The sequence below is a fragment of the Trachymyrmex cornetzi genome, unplaced genomic scaffold, assembly GCF_001594075.2.
Source record: "Trachymyrmex cornetzi isolate Tcor2-1 unplaced genomic scaffold, Tcor1.1 scaffold358, whole genome shotgun sequence".
NCBI lineage: Eukaryota > Metazoa > Arthropoda > Insecta > Hymenoptera > Formicidae > Trachymyrmex > Trachymyrmex cornetzi.
The window spans coordinates 386,728-410,322 of record NW_017298300.1 but is presented as its reverse complement, the minus strand read 5'-3'; the positions used below and the strand labels follow the sequence as shown (position 1 = coordinate 410,322).

General features: G+C 40.1%; 4 protein-coding genes across 12 annotated transcripts in view; 2 read left to right on the top strand and 2 right to left on the bottom strand.

Annotated features, from left to right (window-relative positions):
• Positions 1–471: 471 nt before the first annotated feature.
• Positions 472–6,927, bottom strand: LOC108763366 (uncharacterized). Of its 3 annotated transcripts, none has more exons than XM_018510894.1 (7): positions 6,795–6,927; positions 6,261–6,608; positions 4,037–4,204; positions 2,856–3,184; positions 2,219–2,520; positions 1,641–2,116; positions 472–1,356 (listed from the first exon to the last, which is right to left on the bottom strand). In XM_018510894.1, exons 4-7 carry the CDS (start codon positions 3,029–3,031, stop codon positions 1,066–1,068), a joined length of 1,245 nt encoding a protein of 414 aa, XP_018366396.1. In that variant the 5' UTR covers positions 3,032–3,184; positions 4,037–4,204; positions 6,261–6,608; positions 6,795–6,927; the 3' UTR covers positions 472–1,065. The 3 variants fall into 3 exon arrangements, with proteins under 3 accessions (XP_018366396.1, XP_018366398.1, XP_018366397.1); XM_018510896.1 differs by having other exon boundaries at positions 472–1,353; XM_018510895.1 differs by lacking the exons at positions 6,261–6,608; positions 6,795–6,927 and adding an exon at positions 5,379–5,553.
• A 762-nt stretch (positions 6,928–7,689) lies between these two features.
• Srp9 (signal recognition particle 9) lies at positions 7,690–9,006 on the top strand. The gene is made up of 3 exons (XM_018511031.1): positions 7,690–7,916; positions 8,446–8,514; positions 8,623–9,006. The coding sequence occupies exons 1-3, from the start codon at positions 7,845–7,847 to the stop codon at positions 8,716–8,718; spliced, it is 237 nt and encodes a 78-aa protein (XP_018366533.1). The 5' UTR covers positions 7,690–7,844; the 3' UTR covers positions 8,719–9,006.
• Positions 8,882–22,707, bottom strand: LOC108763415 (band 4.1-like protein 4A). Of its 7 annotated transcripts, none has more exons than XM_018511019.1 (16): positions 22,060–22,707; positions 19,253–19,461; positions 16,062–16,166; positions 15,726–15,865; positions 14,706–14,803; positions 13,902–14,022; positions 13,491–13,578; positions 13,289–13,405; positions 12,571–13,074; positions 11,831–12,045; positions 11,422–11,497; positions 11,269–11,354; positions 10,877–11,032; positions 9,785–10,055; positions 9,191–9,297; positions 8,887–8,947 (listed from the first exon to the last, which is right to left on the bottom strand). In XM_018511019.1, exons 2-16 carry the CDS (start codon positions 19,364–19,366, stop codon positions 8,905–8,907), a joined length of 2,241 nt encoding a protein of 746 aa, XP_018366521.1. In that variant the 5' UTR covers positions 19,367–19,461; positions 22,060–22,707; the 3' UTR covers positions 8,887–8,904. The 7 variants fall into 7 exon arrangements, with proteins under 7 accessions (XP_018366525.1, XP_018366521.1, XP_018366519.1 ...); XM_018511017.1 differs by having other exon boundaries at positions 11,422–11,500; positions 22,060–22,703; XM_018511018.1 differs by lacking the exon at positions 22,060–22,707 and adding an exon at positions 21,126–21,160 and having other exon boundaries at positions 11,422–11,500.
• Positions 22,708–22,879: 172 nt separating this feature from the next.
• Positions 22,880–23,595, top strand: part of ari-2 (E3 ubiquitin-protein ligase ari-2) — a 5,758-nt gene continuing 5,042 nt past the window's right edge. Inside the window, exon 1 of the mRNA XM_018511029.1 lies at positions 22,880–22,926. The gene's annotated coding sequence lies outside the window, so the exon portion shown is untranslated. The remainder of the gene's footprint in view (positions 22,927–23,595) is intronic.

The window sequence follows — 23,595 nt, the reverse complement described above, 5'->3', positions numbered from 1 at the left end:
ACAAGTTACTAGCTAGTTTTGGAATGGCTCCGACTAAACTTTGATTAACTTGATTAAAGAATAATTTGTCAAGCAATGTGTTTGTATTTTCTTAATTTAGAATTATATTCTGTTATTTGAAATTTTAAAATATGGAAAACAAAGAGATTGGATCAGAAACGACAAAATTTAGTTAGAAATTTCAATAAGCAATTCAATAATAATATACTGAATTAATAATCGGTAATTAACTTTATTAAGTAATATTTTATTAACGTGGATTATTATTTTTCGTTGCTTAACTCTGCTGGTTTGTTCGAGTTTATTTGATTCAAATTGTAATTTTATCTTCTTACTAATATTTTATTTAAAAAATTTTGTTCTGTTTTGTTAACTCCGTCTATTAATGTAAAATATATTTTCTATATACAAATATATTTTCTATAAAATTTATTTTTTATTTTATCAGAGCTTTAAATCACATTGGTCCAAACGATATGATCATATACAGTAAATTTGAACAAACCAGCAAACCAAAATTAACATATACAATTCAAAGACAACTAATTAATACATTTTCACTTTGAGCACTTCTGCTAATTATAAATTAATCGCCCGGTTATGTTAATTAGAATTGTTTAGTCGAAGTCGTCCTTGTTCTACATAGATATACCCGTTTGTTTCTGCGCGACGTCAATCAACTGGTAACGTTATTCGCACCTGTCCCTGCGAGAAGTCTAATTTATTCATATTTAACACGATCATGATGCGCTATACGATATTTAACATTATACGCATGCAAAAGAACATGGTCACAGCCATATATCGTGATTGCAGGATCTTCTTCGTGTTTCACTAAGTTTAATTGTACACATATAATATATATATGTACATATATTTTAAAGTAAGGCATTGAAAGTAGCCATATATAATGGAACGAGAGAATTCGTATCGCAAAATGTTTGTGGTAAGAGCTATATCGAAGCGTTTGTTTAAAATGTTCAATTCGACTAATTTCACGAGGAAAAGCATTATAAGCCGAATAAATACTAATTGGACCACGCATAAGCTCTTGCCTTTTGACTCTTACATGCTTCCAAACACCTTACGACCCCTCGTTACAGATAACGAAACGATGACGACGCTCAACACGAAGAAAACTAAACCGAAGAGAGTGGTCAGGGCTCTGCACCATTGCCGCTTCCGTTTCGCTCTCGCAATCGTCCGGCCTAAACGTTCAGCCTGCGTTACGTCGAGCGTGAAATCAAATTCCTCGCCCAAGCCTCCAACAGCTAAGCGATGGTTCCAGTTATTCGCGCTCAACGAGGCAATTGTTCCTTCGGTTATAGACGACCCGACGTCGCTGCATACTAGCTGCTGAAATAATATGTTCCTCCATAGAGCATAATTATATATATTACACACTTGCTGAACATTGGTTAAAACATGTTTATGTCCGTTTCCACCAAAATGTAGATTAATATATTTTAATTCACGTTCAATTCATTCCTTTTTTAATTCTTAGAATTGAAAAAAGATAAAGAGAAAGTTAAACTGAGATAAAATTTAATCTACGTTGGTAGAAACGAGCATCAATCAAACAATGTAAATCCGAAGAGTTTTTTCTCATGAAGCTAGATGCTATTCGAGCTAGTACTCACCGAATACTTGGACTCTGTTGCGCAAGATTTCTTTCTCGCGAGACTGGAGTTGTTTCTCATTTCGTTGTCGCCTTCACATCTCATTGTTCTGTCGTTCTTAAGCGACGGCGCGGATCTCGCCGAGTTGTATTCGTAGAGGCAACGAGGGCTTACACAAAGTTTTGAGTTGATTGGATTCACTTTCGACGGTACGCTCTTCACGCAGCTCGGCGACACCATTGGATTCTTATTACTAAACGCCCAGGATGGGCAAATGTATTCGTACACGTTGTCGTTCCTCGTGCCAATCTCTAGGGAAACAATGCGCGATATATCGTGCAAGATATCTTCCGGTGCCGCCGTGACGTTGCCATCTATCACAGAATTGAGAGTTCGGGATAATTCGAGCAGCACCTCACGAGCTCTTGATGGTGATGATGTCAGCTGCGGCTGCGAATACTTATACATGCAACCGCATACGCGGCACGTATAAATACCTGTTACGATAAAGCAAAAACATTAACGTGCGATAAACGAGATTTTTGAAAAGTGAAAGTGAACTGCACAGCGCGAAGTCGTCACTAATTCCGTTTATATACCTTCATAACCGCCTGCATTGTGATCCTCGGCATGATGATAGATGACGGAAGGCCAAATGGGCCGCGGTATCGCTTCGCTCTCGTGAATCACCGCTAGGCTACCGTACGATGGATCTCTCGTTGACGCTGACGCGTAATAGGAGTACGAGCCAGCTGATAACGGCGGCGAATGGCTCGAATAACCGGAGCTCGTCGACGTTCTGTAACATCTTCGTGGATTATTGCGCGACGTCGTTGATTTGCTACCTGCGATGCCGCTCACGAATTTAGAAATTTCTATATCTGCCAAGTCCGATCTTATCCTGGAAAATTATATTTCGTCGAGTATGATGGACATGCGATAAATACATATAATGTATCATTGAATATTTCTATTAAATTGGAGTAAAAAGTAGATATGTCGCGTTCCTCGTATAAAATTTAATAATTTCGAATAAAGTACAACTTCCATTTTTATATTAATCGAGAATTTTATTAATTGAGAAAATCACCATTCGATTTCAATTTAGTAAAATTTATTTTGCAATTGTTGGAAGTTTTTCTCATCATATTAATTGGATTATAGATAAGAACTGACATAATTTCTAATTTTTAAATTTTTGTCAAGATAATGTAATATAGTCGGAGACTTGTATACCATTCGATGTCGTACGTAGGTTCGATCGTAGATGACGCGGCATAAACACGTCTAATATCGACTTCTGCACCTTCGGGATCGATCCGACTCCTGACTCCAGAGTCTCCAGGGTCTCCAGGGTCTCCAGGATCGCGCGGGATCGCCGCTCGCCTCGCTACGCCGGCACTCGGACGCATCCCCCGACGGCACTCGGTGGCATTCGGACTTTGAACGCTACCTGACGCTACCGCAGAGATCGGACGCAAGCTCGTCCAAGGCCAGCTGCTGGAACCATCGCCGCATGCTCAATCATCAGCTGCGCTTTTGTCGTCGATGGACCACGTGGATTCCTACGGGTCATAGCGATCGGTCTCTTTTGCCTCTTATCGAAAGCGAATCGCGCTTTATGTATAAATTTATTCAACCGTTATTGAGATCTAATAATCTCAAAATTATCCCCCGTAACTTCTCGCGGTCTCGCGTTAAGTAGCCACGATATAGTGTCGTTGCGCGTGGCTTAGGGCCGAGCCTACAGCACTACCGTGTCTCTCGATAGTCTTGATATACATGTTTATTTCACCAGACGATCTTATCGAACGCGCGCGTGTGATCCACGGATGATCCACGTTTCAAGGTCGCTTTCACATTCGTTGTGTTCACGTAAGAAATCGGCCAGTGTAAAACGCCTATTACGTATTATTCGGGACGTGTCGAACGAGCGAACGTTAATGGAGGTCATCGTCGTTTTTTTTCTTCGAGCTTACGTTATTGCGAACTTTATTTGACCTTCTCTTCTCGGTTCTCCTCCGCGTGACGAGTTATCGGTACCCTCGGCACGAGCGAGCCGAGGGACTCCTCTCCGCGGCGCGGCGTCGCGTCGCCGCGCCGTGTCAAATTTCGACAACGTGACGTACGAAGCGAAGAGAAAGCGGATATGCGAGAATAGCTTTCAAATTAGGTCAACTTGAGTAATGGAAAGCGCCCTTTGTGTTTGTTGCATTAAATTCCGTTGCACGTGTGTCGTTCGTATACTCATATATATATATATTCGATATTTTTCGGAGCCAACCCTCAAAGTAGCACGATTTTCGGTAAATCGATCGGTCGTTTGCTGATCAACGTCCGGTGAGCATTCAGCATTGGTGAGCATTACCTCATAACGCAAGAGGTACGTATATCCACGTACGTATGTACGTAATTACCTAGGAGACGTGTGGATCAGTCAGATCAGTGTGCACATTGCAGCGCTCGACCGTTGTACATTCCATCATCAGCAGCCAGACGGCCGTCGGCAAGCCAGGCAGTAGCCAACCACTTTCACATCAGCACGGCACGTTCGCCAATGTTTACGTATATTAACACCGTGCACCCTAAAATATCGCATAACGTTAATAACTTCGTAATGATTATTGGTAGAACGGTCTTCACACATAAATCGTTACCACCCCGCGATCGATATAATATAATGGCATTCAACGAATTCGAATTATATCTGCAAAAATTAATGTGATTACTTTCACAAAAATGTTTCCTATGTAACTTTGTCAACTCATGCCTGTTTCTTATGCAAATGTATAGATTAACTTTTGCGTTATCAGCACGATTTTTCTAATTCTGCGAATTAGAAAAAGATATAAATTTAGATAAACTGAGATTAAAAAGTTAATGTACATTGATACAGAAACGGGAATAAAACTGACAATCCGCAATTCAATTATGGCTGGTTTAATTTCTAAATTAAAAACACGTGTATATTTTGTGTATAAACGTCACGTAACAGCTAGAGATCGTATGTATAATAATCTTTTACATAATCTTTTATATAAATGTCGAGATGAGCGAAAAGCAAAGCGAAGACGCATAATGTCGTTATTAATTGATTGCGTTTAGTAGAAGAAGCATCTTCGCAACTATTCTAAGATTCTCTAATAATTCTTTAATAATTGGTTCTCGTCCTTAATTTCTAATTGCTGGATGAAATATATAATCAATCATAATGAAAAATCTTTACAACGGTAAATTTTGGCAAAGCTGCTTTTCTGCAACCATTGTTACGTGAATACATATATCGATACACGTGAGTTAAAACACCCAAGCCGATTGTGAGAATACTTCTTCGCACGTATAGAATAATAAATATGCGTAACGGAGTCTTTTCTAAACTTGAGTCACACGATATCGCTTACTACTTCGTCCCGCGGCAACGATAATGAATACGATCTTCATGCGGGCTGTCGACGAGCGTCGCGCGAAAGAATTAATAACGCAAGATTTTAGCATATTTTCTCTTCAGAGAATTCTACGGCCTTTCTACGGCGCGGGCGGCGGTTGTTATATATGTGCGTATGTAATATAGGGAAGATAGCATTACATATACGAGCAGAAACAACGCAGGTGGATACGCAGTGACGCACAATAACGTGGCTGTCATCGTCGCCAGCGGCCCGCGGAATGAAATCGCGAAATATATTTGGACTCACGGACTTTCACTCGCACTCATTTAGGACCGTCGACGGAAAAAAGAATCGTTACTGCAGCGCGTACGTCGCGCGTCGTTCCGCCTGGCTCCGATCTGGCTCGGGACCGGGATCGGGATCGGGATCGGGTACCGAAAGATCCTTAAGTAAGATCGCTTTCGCAAACGTCGAAACGTGCGGATGACATCTCCGACCGTTCGGTGTTCCGAAGAGATTGTTGCGGTTTATGATCGTGTTCTTCAAACGCGGGATCTCTTCGGATGATCCCTATATCTATTACTGGCAATCCTATATAATATATGGACTGTGATAATCAGAGCTTCGCGCAATCATCGAACAATATACATATATAGGAACAAGTTTTGTCCATGCAGTTTCATTTCGTCTCATATCTCGTCCTTCTGCGCCGATTCAAATTTATTCATGTTCACGCCGTTCACGGATCTGCCGTGAAATTAAACGGATCCGAAGCCGGTACTTTCATTTCTAAGTGCGGTGTTAACGCACGTACGCGACAGATCCGAATTGTTGCTTGGAGAACGCAGGAGCGACACTGCCGATTGCAACACACCTGCGCGCTGTAGGAGCTAAAGTAATAAACTTGGGACATAAAGAAAGAAAGTGACAATGACTTATGCTATCGTTGATTAAGTAACAGATAATAACTGCAATAAAACATGTAGAGAGATTCCTCGTAACGGCGCAGCGTTGCGAAAAACAAAGTCTTAATATATGAAGAAAGATACGTGTTTTTCCTGTTTGCTCCTTACAGAAAATACAGAGTATTCTTTCTGTACGCGGCTCACAAAAAAATGCACGCACGGCGATATAATCGTTTAAACACGCGGAAATAAGCTAGGATTCGTACTGAATGAATGCGATCTCGTTCGTTGCCGCAGTTTTTACGTGTTTCCCGATGGCGTATCGTATAATTATACCACGCGTATACCTTTCTGTCCTTTTACTTATTCTCTCTCTCGCATCTCCTTCTGCTTCTCATCTTCGTATCCGTAGAGGATGTACACGCGGATGTGCGAACTTTCACACGCGCATCGTGCCGTGAATTGCATCCGCTGTCCGCGCTCGTGGCGCGGCGGTCCAAAAGAAACTGAAAGACTCAACGTTCGACGAGTGATCGCCGTCACCGTCAGATCGCCTTCTTTCGTATCGTGGGGGTTGTATCCTGGCCGTTCATCTTCTTTTGCACGGCCAATTTGTTTATTCCATTCCTTTCCATATTTTTTGCTCTCTTTCGCACTTAATCTCCGTTTCGCGTGTTTTTCATTCATTATATGTACTATATGATGAAATAAAAAACTCAATAGAATATTTTCAGACGCATATTTCCAATGTAAATAAATATATGTATACATTTCAATATTTTATTAACAAAACTTGCAGCGATATTGCTGCAAGTTCTGTGCTGTTGGGGAAGTAACGTTAATTAGGACATTAATTTTCGTAATTATCAGTTCGAACGTACCTTATCGAAATATATTATGAATCTCGCTTGCAGACTCAAATTTCAACTCTCGTTATCTCTTATTCCAAATATAATATATTCTCATATGATAATTTTGCTTCGGAAAGCATGTGCGTATCTAACTTTCACTATTTTTTTCTCCCAATAAATTTACAGTGTTCAGTATATATATATATACTTAAATTTTTCTCGAAAGATTACCTTTGACGAGCTGCCTCAATTGCACGTTCAACTCAAGTTCACGAACAATGATTCCGAACTTTTGGGATGACTTGAAATTTTGATCATTAATTTAATTGATAATTATCTAATCGAATAACATATCTGTATTTTGTTAATGTCAATAGATTTATCTTTTCTTCGTAACACAATTAATAGATTTCAATAGATTCGATCATTTTCTTTGTAACACATGGAAAGAAAAGTATTTGTCTGCCGGGAGCTGCTTGGGGTCGCTCCGTACTTGAAATATAGGATTTATCCTACGGACGACATTCGTCGCTAATATTCGCTAATATCGTTGTTGCGATGAATATCGAACGGTCGTATGATATAATGTGAATCCTACATTTCAAGTACGGTGGGTTCATTCGGAACGACCCCGCGAGTAGCTCCCGAGAGATAAAACGAACAATGCTAAAAATTAAATTTAGGAACGGTTAATTGAAGTTTTGGTAGAAGAAAACTATAAGCAGCAATTGAATTGGCGAATCCCAACCGTGAATTTGAAAGTGGCAGTGCGCTCTTAATTGTGATTGGTCGATTTGTGCACCATTTGCTTCCTTCGATCAATGGACGATCGTGATATGTGATTGTGTTCCAAAACGCGTCGGAAAGCGTCTCTGTCGCCAGAGTCGCCAGAGTAATGCCGAATATACACGGACACACGGTGTATACACGTGTGTGACGATACTGACAATCGGTGTCATCGATGATAATCTGCAATAATCTCGTGAATGACTCTAGCATTATTTGGTAAAAACATTAATTCGCCTCCTGTATACTTTTTACTCGCGAAAATAAACACACGTCGTCGTATCAGTGATAAAGATGACGTATCTGAGTTCGTGGGAAGAATTCGAAAGAGGCGCCGAGAGGTTATACCTGCAGGATCCGATGAACGTATGTTTTAAAAAACTATTAATATAATAACTTTAAAATCTTTAATGCTGCTTGTCTTTTCAACACCGCACGAAAATCTCTCGATCCGTATATACAGCTTGAGATTATGATAACGCATGCCAGAAAAGCTTGCTTGTACTTTGATACATTTCTAGTATCAACATGACGTTTTGTGTACCACTTTGAAAATGCCCACTCATTCAGTTTGTAATGAATTATTTACACAACTGCGAACTAAAGAGTGATGATAAAAAAATATATGATATTTGTTCTATAAGGTTTTGTTCAAATTTGTAATGTTCCCTGCATAATGTATAAAAGACTATTTGTTCTTCTTTTATCAATTACTTTCAATCTTCTTTTGCCTTTTAGTATTGCAATGAAAGCATTAAAGAAAGAAAAAAGTAAAATATAATCTAGTAGCATATGATATATGCAAAACTGCAAATTAAAGTACTGCATATAAATATAATGGAGCGAATAACTATTTATGTAGTATATTTTAACTTCTCTTTCTGTTTTATTTCAGACCCGATATACGATGAAGTATTGTCACAGTAAAGGAGTCTTATGTCTAAAATTAACAGATAATCGACGGGTAAGCAATTTTAGAAGTATATCTTAAGATTGAAGAATGTAAACAGCTTATGTATTTGTTCCTATTATTAAGAATATCAGTAATACCAATAATCAAAACTGTTTGCAGTGCCTCCAATACAGAACAGAAATAGCTCAGGACTTAAAGAAAATGGAAAAGTTCATAGGCAATCTCATGAGACACATGGCATCGAAAGACATTTAAATAAGATTTGTATGTAAGGAATATGTTTATCATGGAGACTAAAACGTACTACTTTTATTCAACAATATTTTCTTCTCGCCTCACATGATCCAACGATCCACAAATATTATCAATTTTAATTAAGGTATGAACGTTATTTTACATGTACAACAGCAGCATATAAAATTTTCGTTTTGTATTAAAATTTTACGATTGTTTTGGGTGGCTCCGTTGCCTCCTCGTTAATGTTCTGAAACAATCAAATTTATCGTGTATATTAAATTAATATACTATCGATACTATCGAAGATATAATATAAAGAGGACTTTTTCAACATTTATAATGTATTAACTTTTTTACATCTATATCCAAAGTGTGTCCTTAAGTGATGCATAATGTATTAGATATTAATAAAGCCAGATACAAATCAAATCGAGATCTGATTTAATACTTGAGTAAGAAAAAAGCACAAAGCACAAAAACAAGCACTTACGATATAATGGGTTGGAGAACAGCATCCAGAGTAGTATCAACAGGAGGGTAGATTTCTTGATTTGAAGGCAATTCATAGTGTACCTCTCCCCCTAATTGCAATTGTGTCTATACCAAACAAAACCGTTTTACTAATCTACTATTTAGAAGAATAATATCATTCCACATTATGTTATTACTTCATAAAATGAAGCTATTATGTGTACTAGCATGCATATACGAAAATGTGTCGCTGGAAGGGGATTCCCGATTCTAATGTCGCTATCTCAGATATTTATGACGTGATTAGCCAAAACTTGTAGGAAACTAGTAGGAAACCTTAGCCACACATCTGTATATAGAAGCATTTGGTGATTTTTTTTTTTTTTTACAAAAACATGAGTGATTAAGATTTTATTACAATTAGCATTCAATTTTTGTTTACGAGAAGTAAGCACGAATTATATAAAATTCGTGTTTACTCGTTAATTTTTATTATTTTTAAATAGCTAATTATAAAGCAAAATGTGCATCGCTCGATCATTACTTATTTTAAAACAAATATTAGCAGAAATATGATATTATAATAAAAATACGAGCAAACTGGGATACGTACTACATGAATAGGCTTATTGCTGTCAGCAGAACTTGAGCAGCAGCTTGAAAAATCCTGCGGTGTGCTTTCCCCGAGTCCACTGTCTGCATTATTGCCTATTGACACTCGGTTGCTACGAGTATAATAAAAGTCCTTCTTCGTGCTATATTCGTTTCGAGTCCTGGGATACTTTGCCTCGACTCGATTGGATGTTGCCGACAGCAAGTTATAACTTCCATCACGATAATGCCGCATGTGTCTTCTTTCCCTTTTGCCAACGGATCCAACAGTTCTGAAAGGGAATCCTTGACAGTCTGGTACCTCAGTCGTTTTAGCGACTAGTAGGTCCACTGTGCTCGACTCAGATTGATGCGTGTTTTTCTTTTTTTTGTTTTAGTACATACAGTTAATTTACACACACTTCGACTATATTCTTACGGTGCACAAGTTATCAAAATTAACGTAAAATCACAAACTCCATTAATACATTCGCTTTTTTTTTTGTAAACTGTATCGCGGCGCATTTTAAAGCGTAACTTTTTGAAGATACAAAGATTGTAAAATAATAAAATGCACAAGATGCGCCGGGTACGTGTAGGGAATCGAATGGGATATACGAGGAATGTCATAAGAAAGACTCGGAACATGAAGTGTCCCGAGCCTCGAACGTTGACATCGTCCGTCCTCCCAAATTACCAACATTTATTACACAAATACATGGCGCATACTGTATAATATACATAATGCATGAGAAATAAAAACACACGGATAAAATATGACCCCAGTATGAAGGCGATCGGCACGCATCGCCTTTGAAATTCCATGGAACACAGCCAGAAGCGAATGAGTGCCACAGCTAGGACGTAAAAATAAACAGGTGCGACAAGCAGTTAATCTCACTTATTTATTAAGGATTCGTCATGCTTCAAATAAATAATAGGGGGCATGCTTAAAGTAGATAATATACATGCTCGAAATAAATAAAAAAAAAAAAATACATGCAAGGGGAAATCAGGATGAGGGGGTAACTAAACAATGACTACGGATCCCGTCTCATCCTCCAATTGCGGAGGATGGTTGTGAAGATTGCAGGCCGTCTTGAGATCATCGTACCTAGGCAGGGACGATGAATCTGTGTCGTCCAATCGAGAATTGTTAGACTGTAAGGGAGATTGCTGTACAGATTGCGACTGTACCACCGTGTAGGATATCTCTCGACGTTGCTGCTCGCTCATCCCGCTAGTGTCGATTAGGCCAAATTCCAAATGTCTGAAAAAGAATATGTCATACTTTTAATGTCGTTCTCACGATCGATAAACTGTCAGCATTCATGAAAGCATGGACTAACAGAGATAAAATTTGTTCAGTAAATTCAAGTTGCAATTCGTATTAAAGAAAAAAAATCTATGAATTGTTTTTTGCGGCCAGTGTAAGCCTGTCGCGAATATCTCGTGAAACTACGACAGTGTAACATTCGTAGTATTTGAGATATATAATATATTTACTTTCGAAGTTCATCCGGCAGTGGTTGTTTCTGAGAAGGGCTTCGATGTCTGCTTCTGTGTCTTCTTCTAGGTTCCGTGTGACTCACCTATGGCATATTAATCAAATATCATAAACAAGATAATCTTATGTAACGATCGAATAATGATACTTACGATAGCTTTTTGCACACCTTCTCCTTTTCGTTTCTGCGCCTCTCTCCATTGCGGCTCCGAATCTACCAACTCGTGTCTACTGTGAAAAATAATATATTTGGATTAAGTTAGTACTTATTGATCTAGTTTAAAAGAAAAAAATCCCCCCTGTATAGAAAAGAAATTCTTTTATTAAGGAAAAATGTATGCAAAAATAATGATGTTAGGAAAGGTTAATGAACCTGTTATTGATGGGAACAAGACTCATTATAACCAAACTGCTTTAATTACACACTGATGTTTATAAGGGTTCGTGATTTGAATTCATCAAGAAGGTACTTTATTTACGAAACAATTATGGGAACGAGATGTTATCGCGGTGAGAGAAAGAATGCAACGCTACGTAACTGAAGTTAATATGTAAATATACCTAGAAGAACGAGAGTTTCTGTGTTTTCTGCGATGTTTTCGATGGCCGGATCTCGTATCTGAACCTCTCGAAAGCTCAGACTCGCAATCGGAATGTCTGCTATGTCGACGATGACTATGACTATGACTTCGTCTACGGTGACCACTGCGACTATGACTGTCCCCCGAACTTTGACTCTCCACCGAGCTGCTCCGACGTTGAAGTCTACTTAAGAGCTACGTCGATAGACAGCGTTTATAAGGCAATTCAAATGCGGAAATTTTATAATGCACTGCGCGGATATGCTTGACCCATCAACAAGTTGATTCTTTTGTTTATTATGATGACCCGGTTTTTCACCATCTGATTAACTTGTGTTTGAGCTTAACTAAATAACTTAAATAAAAAACTTAAATAAAAAACTGGGCTTAAGCCATACGCATATATTAGGTGTTGAACTTAATTCCTGCCGCTCGCTTAATTTAAAACAATGTTCCGTACCTTTAAAAAATCTAAAAAAAAAATTTTTTTAACGTAATATGCTAAAAAGTGTGTCAAACTTTTTAGCATATTACATTACAAAAATTTTTTTTAGATTTTTTGAAGGTGTGGAACATTGTTTTAAATTAAGCGAGCGGCAGGAATTGAGTTCAACACCTAATATATAACGTTTTCGTTTGAGTAAATGTTGTGATCAACTTTACAGTGGGTTAAGCATAGTCATTGATATACGGGCGAATATAATATAATCATCAACTAACCGCCGGCGCCGTTCCCGCGGAGCGAACGGAGCGAGGACTAGACGAGGTGTAAAGGCCACGAGGTTGACTTTGCGTCCACGGCGCGCTTCTCGTGCTTCTCGGACTCGATGTGTTTATCTGCCTTTGCGTATTGCACAGTATATTACCACTGGATGGATTGTTGCTTGGATTTGAGATTACGGTGACGGGTGTTTCGACGAACGAACCGACCATCTCTTGACCCTCAACAACTCGTCTCTGCGCTCTTCGACTGGGAGTTCTTTGAAACGGCGGTGGGTTTCGTCTAATGCCTGCGTGCTTCTCCAAAGTGGACGGAGGACTGTACGAATGAAAGCGAGAGTACGGACTAAGGGGCGGTGGACCGGTCGCCATTAACCGGAAAAAAGCTTGATGTTCCAAGCAACATTTCCAAAGGTGACGACAGGCTCCTTTCGATGGTGTTTCGAAGCCGTGCGTTCTCTCCTCAGAATTTTTTTCGCTTACCCTCAGCATGAAGTATCTGCCCTGAAAGTTGATTTTTTCGGCATTTCATAAAACAAGAAAGAAATACGAAGGAAAAATTAATATTTGGCAGTACTGTGTTATATTCTTATGCGTTTTTATTGTTTTATTGTAAAATCAGTTTTCGAATTTACTTGAGAATTAAGCACTTAAAGAGAAAGAAAGAGGGGCAGCAATTTTAGCGAGGTAATAACATTGCAGAAATTATAAATTATACCTTATAGTAGATTTTATTTATTCGAGGCCAGTAGTAATTTCCCACTTTGGTTTTGTTCCGTAACAATATTATTCCACTCGGTGTTAGACCCAGAAAATATTCCACACTATCCTCACCCTACGAACGAAAATTGTACGATGTTGCGAGATTAATGTATAATCGCGGCATTAGTCATGTCGACATCAATAACACGCTTACGTACCAATACGGGATGCAAATCTACCCCGTACATTTCCAGCCACTTCACTTTATCCAGATAATTTAATTCCGCTGCTGAAGGTAATTGTCCTCTGAAAAAAATCACAAATATATACACATTTAAAAATTAAATTTACATTTTTCTGCTACTTACATAAATAAAATATCACTAATATAATAAAATAAATATATCAATTGCTTAATCTTGCTAACGTAAAAAGATATATGGCGCTTTTAGAATTTTTCCATGATTCGATTTTTTAATATTTTTTTATAAGGACTCGAATTGTAGTACTTAATAAATACAGAGATATAAGTTATAGACTTTGGATAGCCGATCGGTTGTCTACAATGTAGACACTTCGGGTAGTTTTGAAGCACGTTATTCGAATATTAAACATCACGGCTGACATACATAAGAGTTTTGTGAATCTCTACTATACGATTCTCCAGTTCCGTGGTTTGGTTGGCGAGAAATCGAAATTCGGTGACGTATCCGGGGGAGTGTCGTCTAGGATCATAATCCCCAAGTTCCGCTGAAATAACAGCACATTATTCTCGGACGTGAACGGACAAGTAATTACTTACATCACGTGGATTACGTCTACTACTTCATATAAAATCGTCTCGATAAGCTCGAAAATAAAAGATGATATTGCGGAAAAAATATTGTTGCATAAAATAAACGATGGTAAAAGTATTGCCAAAACGCAATTTGATTGCTATAACACTGCGAGAAAAGAAGCACATTTTTTCTCAAACGACTCTACTTTCCGTTTCTATTTCTCTCCTTCGCGGACGTTATGCTTTTTTCCGCCATATACGTGTATTATCGTTGAATAGAAGAAAGGGGATATTCATTTCGTCTCTTTTGATGGCAATGAGATGCAAACACAGATGTATTTCAGTTTGCCTTCTCCTTTTTTTATCCGTATGACTTTGAATCTCCCCAACAGATAACTATAACGAGTGGACCACCGGTGTGTGTGTGTGTGTGTTCTGTTTGCTCGCGTTTAGCTACGTCTTGTCATAAATATATATATATGTAAATTTTCATATTCTCTGCGTCTATTACGAACGCTACCTCTCTCACGTGATTTTAATGCTTTATTCGCCCCCTTTTTTTTTACAAAGATGAATGGGATTCGAGTGTGCATAAGAAATAAGAAGCGTGTGTGTATTTAATATACACTTTGATATAAGAGGTAACATATCTTACATTGGACAACGTAGGCTCCCAATTCTGCGGCTAGATCAAAGGATACGGGCAGTCTTCCTTGCAGAATATCTTGCTTTATTTGGAGAAAGAATTGATACCTGTGGAATACAAGTCAGAAACCATGCTAATGATTTCTCCACCTCTCTTTCTTCGCTTCGTTATAAAAGCGATCTTAAATAGAAGACAAGGCCAAGGCGCGTACCGGAAAGCATCGAAGCGGAAAATATAATTTTTATACGCGTTTATCTTGCGTGCCATAGAACACAAGAATCAAGTAGGTAGGTATAATATAGAACGGGGTAGAAGTACGAGCGGATAAGAAATACCGCGAAACGCTGACGCGAGCCACGAATCGTATGCGCGCGTGCATGTATGTATGTATGTAAATAAGGGCGCTTCAAGAAATTCGACGCACGTGGAATTCTCGTGCGTCCGCGATGTACCGTGATGTCCCTGGAATTTCCTGGAATTTCGAGACGCCGAGCGTGAAAGGATCGTTTGCACAGCAGCGTGACATCGAATAAAAATCGTTCGTATTATCCGCATAACGTGCCCGCTGCGAAACGTACTCTCGCGACGGTTTTTCTCAATATTTTCTCTTCGACGTTGTGTCAATTCAAAAAATATATTGTGTCGTTATCGAAAAGCCGTTTCTATGTATACCAATGTAAATTAACTTTAATTTCGGTTCAGCTTACTCTCTTCATTTTTTTTTAATTCCAAAAACTGGAGAAGATGAAGTGTAAATTGAATCAAGATTAAAGTTTTAAAGTTAATCTACACGTCTTATGTTTCTTAGTGGAAATGGACACGAAATGAGAACATTTAGGATGATGTCACAAACGAGCAATCGAAACTTTACTTTAAATGAAAACTCGCTCGTCAATAGATCAAAGATTGTAGAAATATATGCGAGGGAAATTATCGCGTAACAGAACATACTTTTGAAGAAGATAAATATTAAAAAAAATTATTCAAATAGAAGCGTATGTCTCCTTGAACAAAGATTCGGGGAAATACCTGGTAATTTCTTCAATGAGCTTGCACGGATCCGCCGCATAGAATTTCACACCGAAGTAGAGAGTATGAACGTCCGATCCAGGATCTCCTTTATGAATCTTCAGTTGCTTGCCGAGCTTTTTGCTTTGATCGAGCCATTGCTAAAATGTGTATATATTGTACGTAGATAATTACGATGTTTAGCGGAAAATTATTTTAATATCAGGATTCACATATTTTTTTTTTTTTTAGCACAATGCAAAATTCAAAATCTCGATCTCGGATCTTAAATTGTGTCGCTGGATAATCAAAAGAAATTTGTCACAAAGTTGTAAGATAAAATAAATTGTATCCTACCGTCTGATTCCCGTGATCGAGATAGCGTAATCCGAAATAAGAAGTTTCCAGCAAGTTAAGGTGCTTGAACACTCTATCCAACAATTCCTGGCCCAGGTTCGAGCTCTGGAAAACGTACACGTACTTACAATACCAACACCGAAGTTAAGTACGCATATACATAATAAAATGCATTATTAACTCTTCGGATTTTATACAAGTGCGAGAGAGTACTTGTTGCACGCTGGTTAAATCACCCTGGTGAGATTAAAATCAGAAGGACGGTTTCCCACTGGTGTTGCGAACCGTGACGTTCATTCGTTTGTTTCCTCCCCGAGGGAAACAAACGGGATCTCTCGAATGGATGTGTTTTTCATCGTTAGGTTTTACACGCGTGTTATTATCTTCCCATTTCGCTCTGCGATTTACGCGTTTCGACGATACGCGACGCTATAGAAGCAAATACCTGAATCTAACTCGTAAATGTATCCTCTCTTTTTTTTCGCAAACGCAAAGTGCAGTGAGGAAAGCGATCGATAGAGATTAGACCGGACGAGTCGATAAACGAAAGGAAACGCGAAATACGTGCGGCGTAATGAAAGTGGCAGACGTTTAAGAACACAGCGAGAGAAATCGCCGAGGAGAGCGATGGAAGAGACGGAAGAAGGAGGAGAAGAAGACGAAAGACCTCGCCCTTTTTCTTTCGCCTAAGGCTTAGAAGAGTCGAGTATAGGTTCAGGAGATGGGTAATCATCTCCAACTTGCGTGTTCCGAACGATCCTTGTCCTTTTTTGCTCATTCCTCCTTTATTTCTCTCTCTCTCTCTCTCTCTCTCTCTCTCTCTCTCTCTCTCTCTCGGTCGATTATTCCAGTGAGTATTCTTTCATTTTTCATGTACGGTGTAATTTAAACATTTATTTAGGCATTCTAATCTTTCCCGCCTAGAGCTCGTTGTGGGAATCGAAACACCAACCGGGGATTGACTGGTCCCCGCGAAGACCAGCTCCGAGAAAGAAAGATTGCTTCGCGATAAATCGCTCGGAATACCAGAGCCTCTTTGCCGGACGATCGACAATTCTCTCATTGTCGAAGACGCCGAGCCATGCAGATATGTATAAAGAAAAACGGAAAACATAGATTCCGCAACACAGGAAGAAGAATAGTAATAAGAGAGTAGTCGCAAAAATAGGAATCACGTCCTTGGCAAACGATACATCGCGAGAGGGAAAAAACGGTGACAGCAACCAGCTAACGTCGCCGCTTTATACTGAAGATTCATTTCTGCCTCCAGGTGCGCATATCGTGACCAGGTACGGTAACGTCAATGAAAAGTGTAGCAACGATCGTGACAGGAGAAAAGGAAAAAGAGAGAAATGTTATACCGCCCGCGGCGGGCACTAAGCGCCATTTGTGTAATTGGACGTCGAAGAAGCAAGGAGGTGATCTCGACGGTGCGAGATGGTAATGTTACGAGAATTCGAGGAATTCCAACGCAAATGAGGGTGCGTCTGTGAGTTTTTTTTTTGTTTTTGGTTTCTTTCCTCCCGGAGAGCTCCGATTATCACGGGATTGATATCTCGCGAGTTTCTATTAAACTATAAAGGACAATGGATTAGAGGATTACGTGTCGCGTTACGTTGACGGTGAGGATAAATTTGAGGATATCGATAGGGTGTCCAGCAGATGTCTCGAATGAAAATTCTCGTCAATTCTTGGGGAACCGTTCTCCGTATCGCAGAACTTTGATGCCTTATGCTAATTCCATTGAAATTGCTACCGCGACGATGGAACGACGCCGAGTATCTGATTCTGCTGGAAAGAAAAAGACAAAAACAGTTACACACGTTTATCTGGTCACACTATCTTGACGTATGGTCATTCTTTCGCGCCATTATGCCGCAATTACGTGGAGACTGGTTCTACGACTGACGGTATAAAACCGGAAAGATATACGGATTTGGATACCGGTGTAACGATAGCGCGCGATACTGCCTATGCATATCGCACTTATCAACGATCGTTTCCCCCCTTCGTATTTCTCGGTTGCATCTTCGACATTTTTTAACGACCTTTTTTTCTACTTCCATGCATCGTTTGATTACGCCAGGATATTGGCGATTGGATCATCGTTTCTAATATACGTTCCCTTCGATATTTCTTGAAACAGCAATTTCTATCGTTGTCGTGTCTTCTTGAGCGTATATTATACGTATATCATTGCTTTGTGTATGTGTGTTGAATGTATTTGCCAAAAAATTCACGAATATTTGGACACTATTCGCTCACTTAACATTTATTTAATGCCATAGCGAAGGATATCAGGAAAGTAAGAGAGAGAGAGAGAGAGAGAGAGAGAGAGAGAGAGAGAGAGAGAGAGAGAGAGAGAGAGAGAGAGAGAGAGAGGAACAATCTTCTCGTTTTTAACACGCCCGACTGAATTTCGATTTGCGTTCGGCCTTACGGACGTTACACGTATATGCGATACACACAATGAAAGATTCGTGCTTATACAGGTCCGGAATGTTAATCGACAAAATGAGCTAGACGGTGAAAGGGAAGCGGCGAGAGGATAAGAGGAAAAGAGAAAGAAAGAAAGGGAGAGAGAGAGAGAGAGATTCCGAGAGGAAGAAAAAAGAAAGAAGGGGGAAAGGGAAACGGGTAGGTTGAAAAGACGCGAGAATTAGTGTGCGGCACGGCCGACGGTCGGCGATGCGGAGGAGGTACGGCGTTACCACCGTCGTGGCCGGCGTGGCCCACGGTGGCCCACCGCCAATTTTGGCATATCGTCTAATAACAGAGAAGACCGAAGGAATTCCGGGTATACCCCCCTGAGATATGTACGCGCCTCCTCTCGTGCGCGGAGCCGCCGACAGTCAGCCATAACCGGGCATTGCCGGGCATAACCCACCGTGGCACGGTGCCGGCGGGCACGAGTAGTCCGAGGTACCGAAACAACCGTCCAGAAACGAACTGGGAAAGAAAATGCTATTAATTCACTAAATTACAACTTGGCTACGCGCACGAATTACGGGATAGGGTATACAGGGTATACGCCATGGTATAAAAGGATTACGCCGCATACCAACAACTCGCGAATACGCTCGTACCCTCGATGAGGACGATATCGCGCGCGCGCACGACCGGCCGTCTGCGTCTTTCAGCTAGAAAAGTCGGGAAAAGGTCGAAGGGAAAAGATCGAGGCCCGAACTTACCAGGATGTCCTGCAGTAATTCGTGCTCGTCCAGGAGAATCACCTTGCAATGCAAAAGACGGGGCCTGTTGCTTCTGGTCGGCCTGAGTCCAGGGCATAGCCACTCTACCACCATCGCTTCCCTCCTTCCTTGGCCAAGGATTCGACTTTGTATACCTGCGCTGGCTCGTGCGCGTTTATCCACTCGGCGCGTTTGGGTTAACGCTCATCCTGAAAACACACGAAACGTTCTTCCTGTCATTCTCAATTCGCTTTGAATTAACATAAGCTGCAATGTGCTTTACGAATCGTATATTATAAGGTACCAGCGCAATAAACTGCAGCTCAATCAAGTAAAAAGTGCGGAGATCACGGGTTCTGTCCTTTCGCATTCCTTATCACACCCAGATGTTTTACATTAATATTAATGTATTTATCAATATTAATATAATATATACGAATAAAATTTGATCGATAAAAGACTGATTGACAGGAATGGGGAAGAATTTCCAAGAGAAGCTTTCAGGAGAGGCTCGCGATCGCGTCTAAGACTCTACGATTTTCCGCGTGGATGTTATTCCAGCGACAGTTGGAGAATATGAAACTGTCATAAATAGCGGTGATCGGCCGGACGGTGTTCACTGTTCACCGTTATACTTTATAGTTACCGCTTGAATGGTGAACGATCTGCAATGAGCATAAGTCTCGGCGTGCTTCGGCGTGATAATATGTATCAGACACTCGATCGTTCTGATTGCGCGTCAGTAACTTGAAGCCGCGTCTTATCGAGGAAGGAGAGACTTTGGAAAAAGTAGGTACAGATAAGTAATAAAATGAATGAAAAAAACATCTTGCATTTGTATGAAATGTCCTCTCGAGTCTCTCGAGAGGAGGCAGCTCCTATTACGCGGGTCGCGGAAGAGTCTCTCGAAATGTATAGGTGAACCGACGTTCGCGAATCGCCGTTCGAGAATCGAGAGACACGTGGCGTCTCGCAATGAGAGACACGGGCGGGGATTCAAGTACACCTTTTGTCCTCGCGTATATACGAGCCGTCGCTTGAGAAAAATGCCCGTACACACAATGTGGCCCAAGTGTGGCGAGTGCCATTGAACTCGGTGAGGAGTGGAGACGTACGGGCTTTGCGTAGTCGCGTCGAATGGAACTGGTTTCGAATCCAGGATCTCTCTCGCAATCGTGCTTGATATGGGAGAGATAATAGAAGCTGATGAACCCTTTGGCCCGATTAAACGATTAACTGGGACGGCATCGCGGCTTTTTTCTGATAAGAACAAACAGGAAGGAAGAAAGAAGGTTTGCCGAACTTTGATAAACGTGATCGATGTCTTGGGCTCGTAAAAAAAAAAACAAAAGAAAAAGAAATCGGCATATATTATATTATACTCTCGATACACACAGTTGAGCTACTCGCGTCTATTTTTACGAAATGTAGATTAATTTTAATCTCAGTTTAATTTACTTCCTATCCTTTTTTAATTTTAGGAATTAGGAAAAAAGTATACGCATTAAACCGAGATTTAAATTAATCTACATTGGTAGAAATAGACATAAGAAGTAGGAAAAGATAAAGAGTAAGTTAAATCGAGATTACAGTTAATCTACATTGGTAAACATAGACATAAGTAAGGAAAGATACAAGATAAGTTAAACGAGATTAATTTATATTAGTAGAAATGGACATGAATAGTCCAATGATGCATCGGGATTCGGGAGTATATTACACGTCGAATTTTTTCTCCTTTTTTTTTAATAAACGTCAGTAAAATATTTACGTAAATATAAATACGACGGATAGACGAAGTTTCCCTTTCTTTCTCTTTCTTTCTTCGTTCCTTTTTGGCTTTTCTTCAAGTGTCTGCAAACACGTTGACTACCACCGTCTAACGATCGGTATATTAGCATAGAAATTCTCGCGACACTCGGGGGTCATTATTTATCTCGTAGATGTCCCGGCGATGTGGAATGCTCTTGTAGATGAAAAATATAGTTAGGTGTTTTTTTCCACTTGACCCGTCTTCCCTTTCGCATACTCCGGCATTCCGACGACGTCGTCTAATTAGCGTGTGATTTGCATCGAGTGTAAAAACACACGTGACGCTTTCGCTGAAAAAGTATATTCTGACGCGTACTTCCGGCCTTGCAATTGAAAAGGGAACGACGCGAGCGGTGGCTAACAATAATAATCCCTTTTTATTGAAATTACTGTAAAAAGTAAATAATTGTCGAGTCAATAATTTTATGGCACAATGAGCTTTGAAAAATTTTCACATTATGATTCAACATTTATATAATAATAATAATAATAATAAATTATTACTTATATATAAAGTTTGTTTCCCAGTTGAGTAATTTTAAAGACAGCATGAAGATGACAAAATAATTACAATTCTCTTTCGGTTGCATTTCTACTCGGTTTTTCTTGTTACCCGATATTCCTCGATATTGTCTCCATTAAAACTTGATTAATGTAAGTAACACAGAGAATAAATGTATCCTTTTTAATTGTGAAATTCGAATTTCGCAAACAACGTTTCCTACAATTAAAACGTTATATTATAATTTCGTAATTTATAAACGTTTATAAAATTAAAAATCTTTCGATTTTATTGAAAACTATTTCAATCCGATATATATGTGCCTATAGGAATTAAAAAATGTTTTTGTTTAGGCAAAAGTACTGTCCACTTCTCTCATTCATACACATTGCTATTAAACGTTTCGCATAAAAAAAAAGGCGCGATTGAAGCGTCGTAAAAGAAGGAAGATAAATAAAAAAATGTCAGGTATCGAAGAATTGCAAATACGCACCTCCGTACGTTGCGATTTACGTTCAGAGTTGTCGGCGTGATGACTTGGTGGAATCGGTCGGCACTTCCGGCACTTTTCGACACTCACAGCACTTCCGGTACCAGCTAGAACCTTGGGATCGTGACGCGAATTTTCTTTATTGTATACTTATATATCGTGAAACGTACCGACCGGCATGTGTGTGCAGAGAATGCGCGCGTACGCAAGAAAGAAAGAAAGAAAGAAAGAAAGAAAGAAGGAAAGAAAGAGGAAAAAGAAAGGAGCGGCGTCTTTTCTTTATAAACACGTATACTTGCGTTTCACTGGTTGTGCGCACCAGCACGTACTCTGTACGCTGTACTCGGATGTACGAGGCGTTCGGTACGGACTACGAAGTCAAGTCAAGCGAGTCGTCGTCATTCGCTATCGCGCGTGTGCGATTGGGGCATGATCGTAGATACTTTGATCGGCGATCGGGGATCGTCGATCTCTTGGTGGCGCGGTACTCCGGTAACCGGGAACTGGGGGGAGCGCGTACTCGCGCCGATCGTGACGTTCGCGACGGAGCCGACGGAGGAAGACTCGCGAGTCGCGATTGACAGTTCCGCGTATTTCAACCGACTACGAAGTCGCATCGCGTTGCGCGATGGACGCGAGAGTTTTCAAGTTGTTCGGCGCGGCGCGCAGCGAAAAGACGTCGTCGGCAGTCGTCGGGACTCGGGAGTGGTCGGGACTGTCGGGAGGGGCTGGTGGTTGGACTTGGAGGGAATCGGAGGAATGGGATGAGGTGGGCGAGGCGGCCAATGGTTCGCCTCGCTTCGCCTCGCTTCGCGGTCTGCTTCGCGAACAGTGTGGAGAGGGAAACAGCGGGAAAGAAAGGAGCGGAAGGTAAGGAGACAAAGAGGAATGGGCGCGAGGCAACGAACCTTACGAATCTCGGCGATGCCTCCATCTGACGACCAATACAACCAACCGTATCGTACAATTGCCGATAATACAGATCACGCCATCCGATCTCGGTCGATAACTGCGAAAAATTCAAAAATTGTACGATTTCAACGCGCCACGCTAATCAATTTCACCTTTCTCACTTGATTTTATAATCAATTTTAATTGGATTAGTTGTCCTTTGTTACGACAAAATTGTTTTATTTGGATTTCAATTAAAGAACAACATATGTGTTAAGATAATCGAGAATACCGGAGAGTTAAAGTGATTTAATTTCTAATTGAGAACTTTTAATAGGACAAATGTTTCGTTCCAAAAATTGTAGATTTTAACGAAGAATTTGAAATAATTTATCTACAAATAATAAACATTCGATATCTTTAGATAACACGTACCTAGCATCTACGATTGAATCGCGCTTATCGCAAGCATATTAGTCGCATTTGCCTAAGCACTTCGAAGAAGCGAGCTATACTGAGAATCCTATTATACTAGGAATTAACCCAAGGCAAAGCTGTGCAGTGACGTCATTAATCGTTTCCCGAGCGATTTGTTTTCTCCATCTCTCTCTCTCTCTCTCTCTCTCTCTCTCTCTCTCTCTCTCTCTC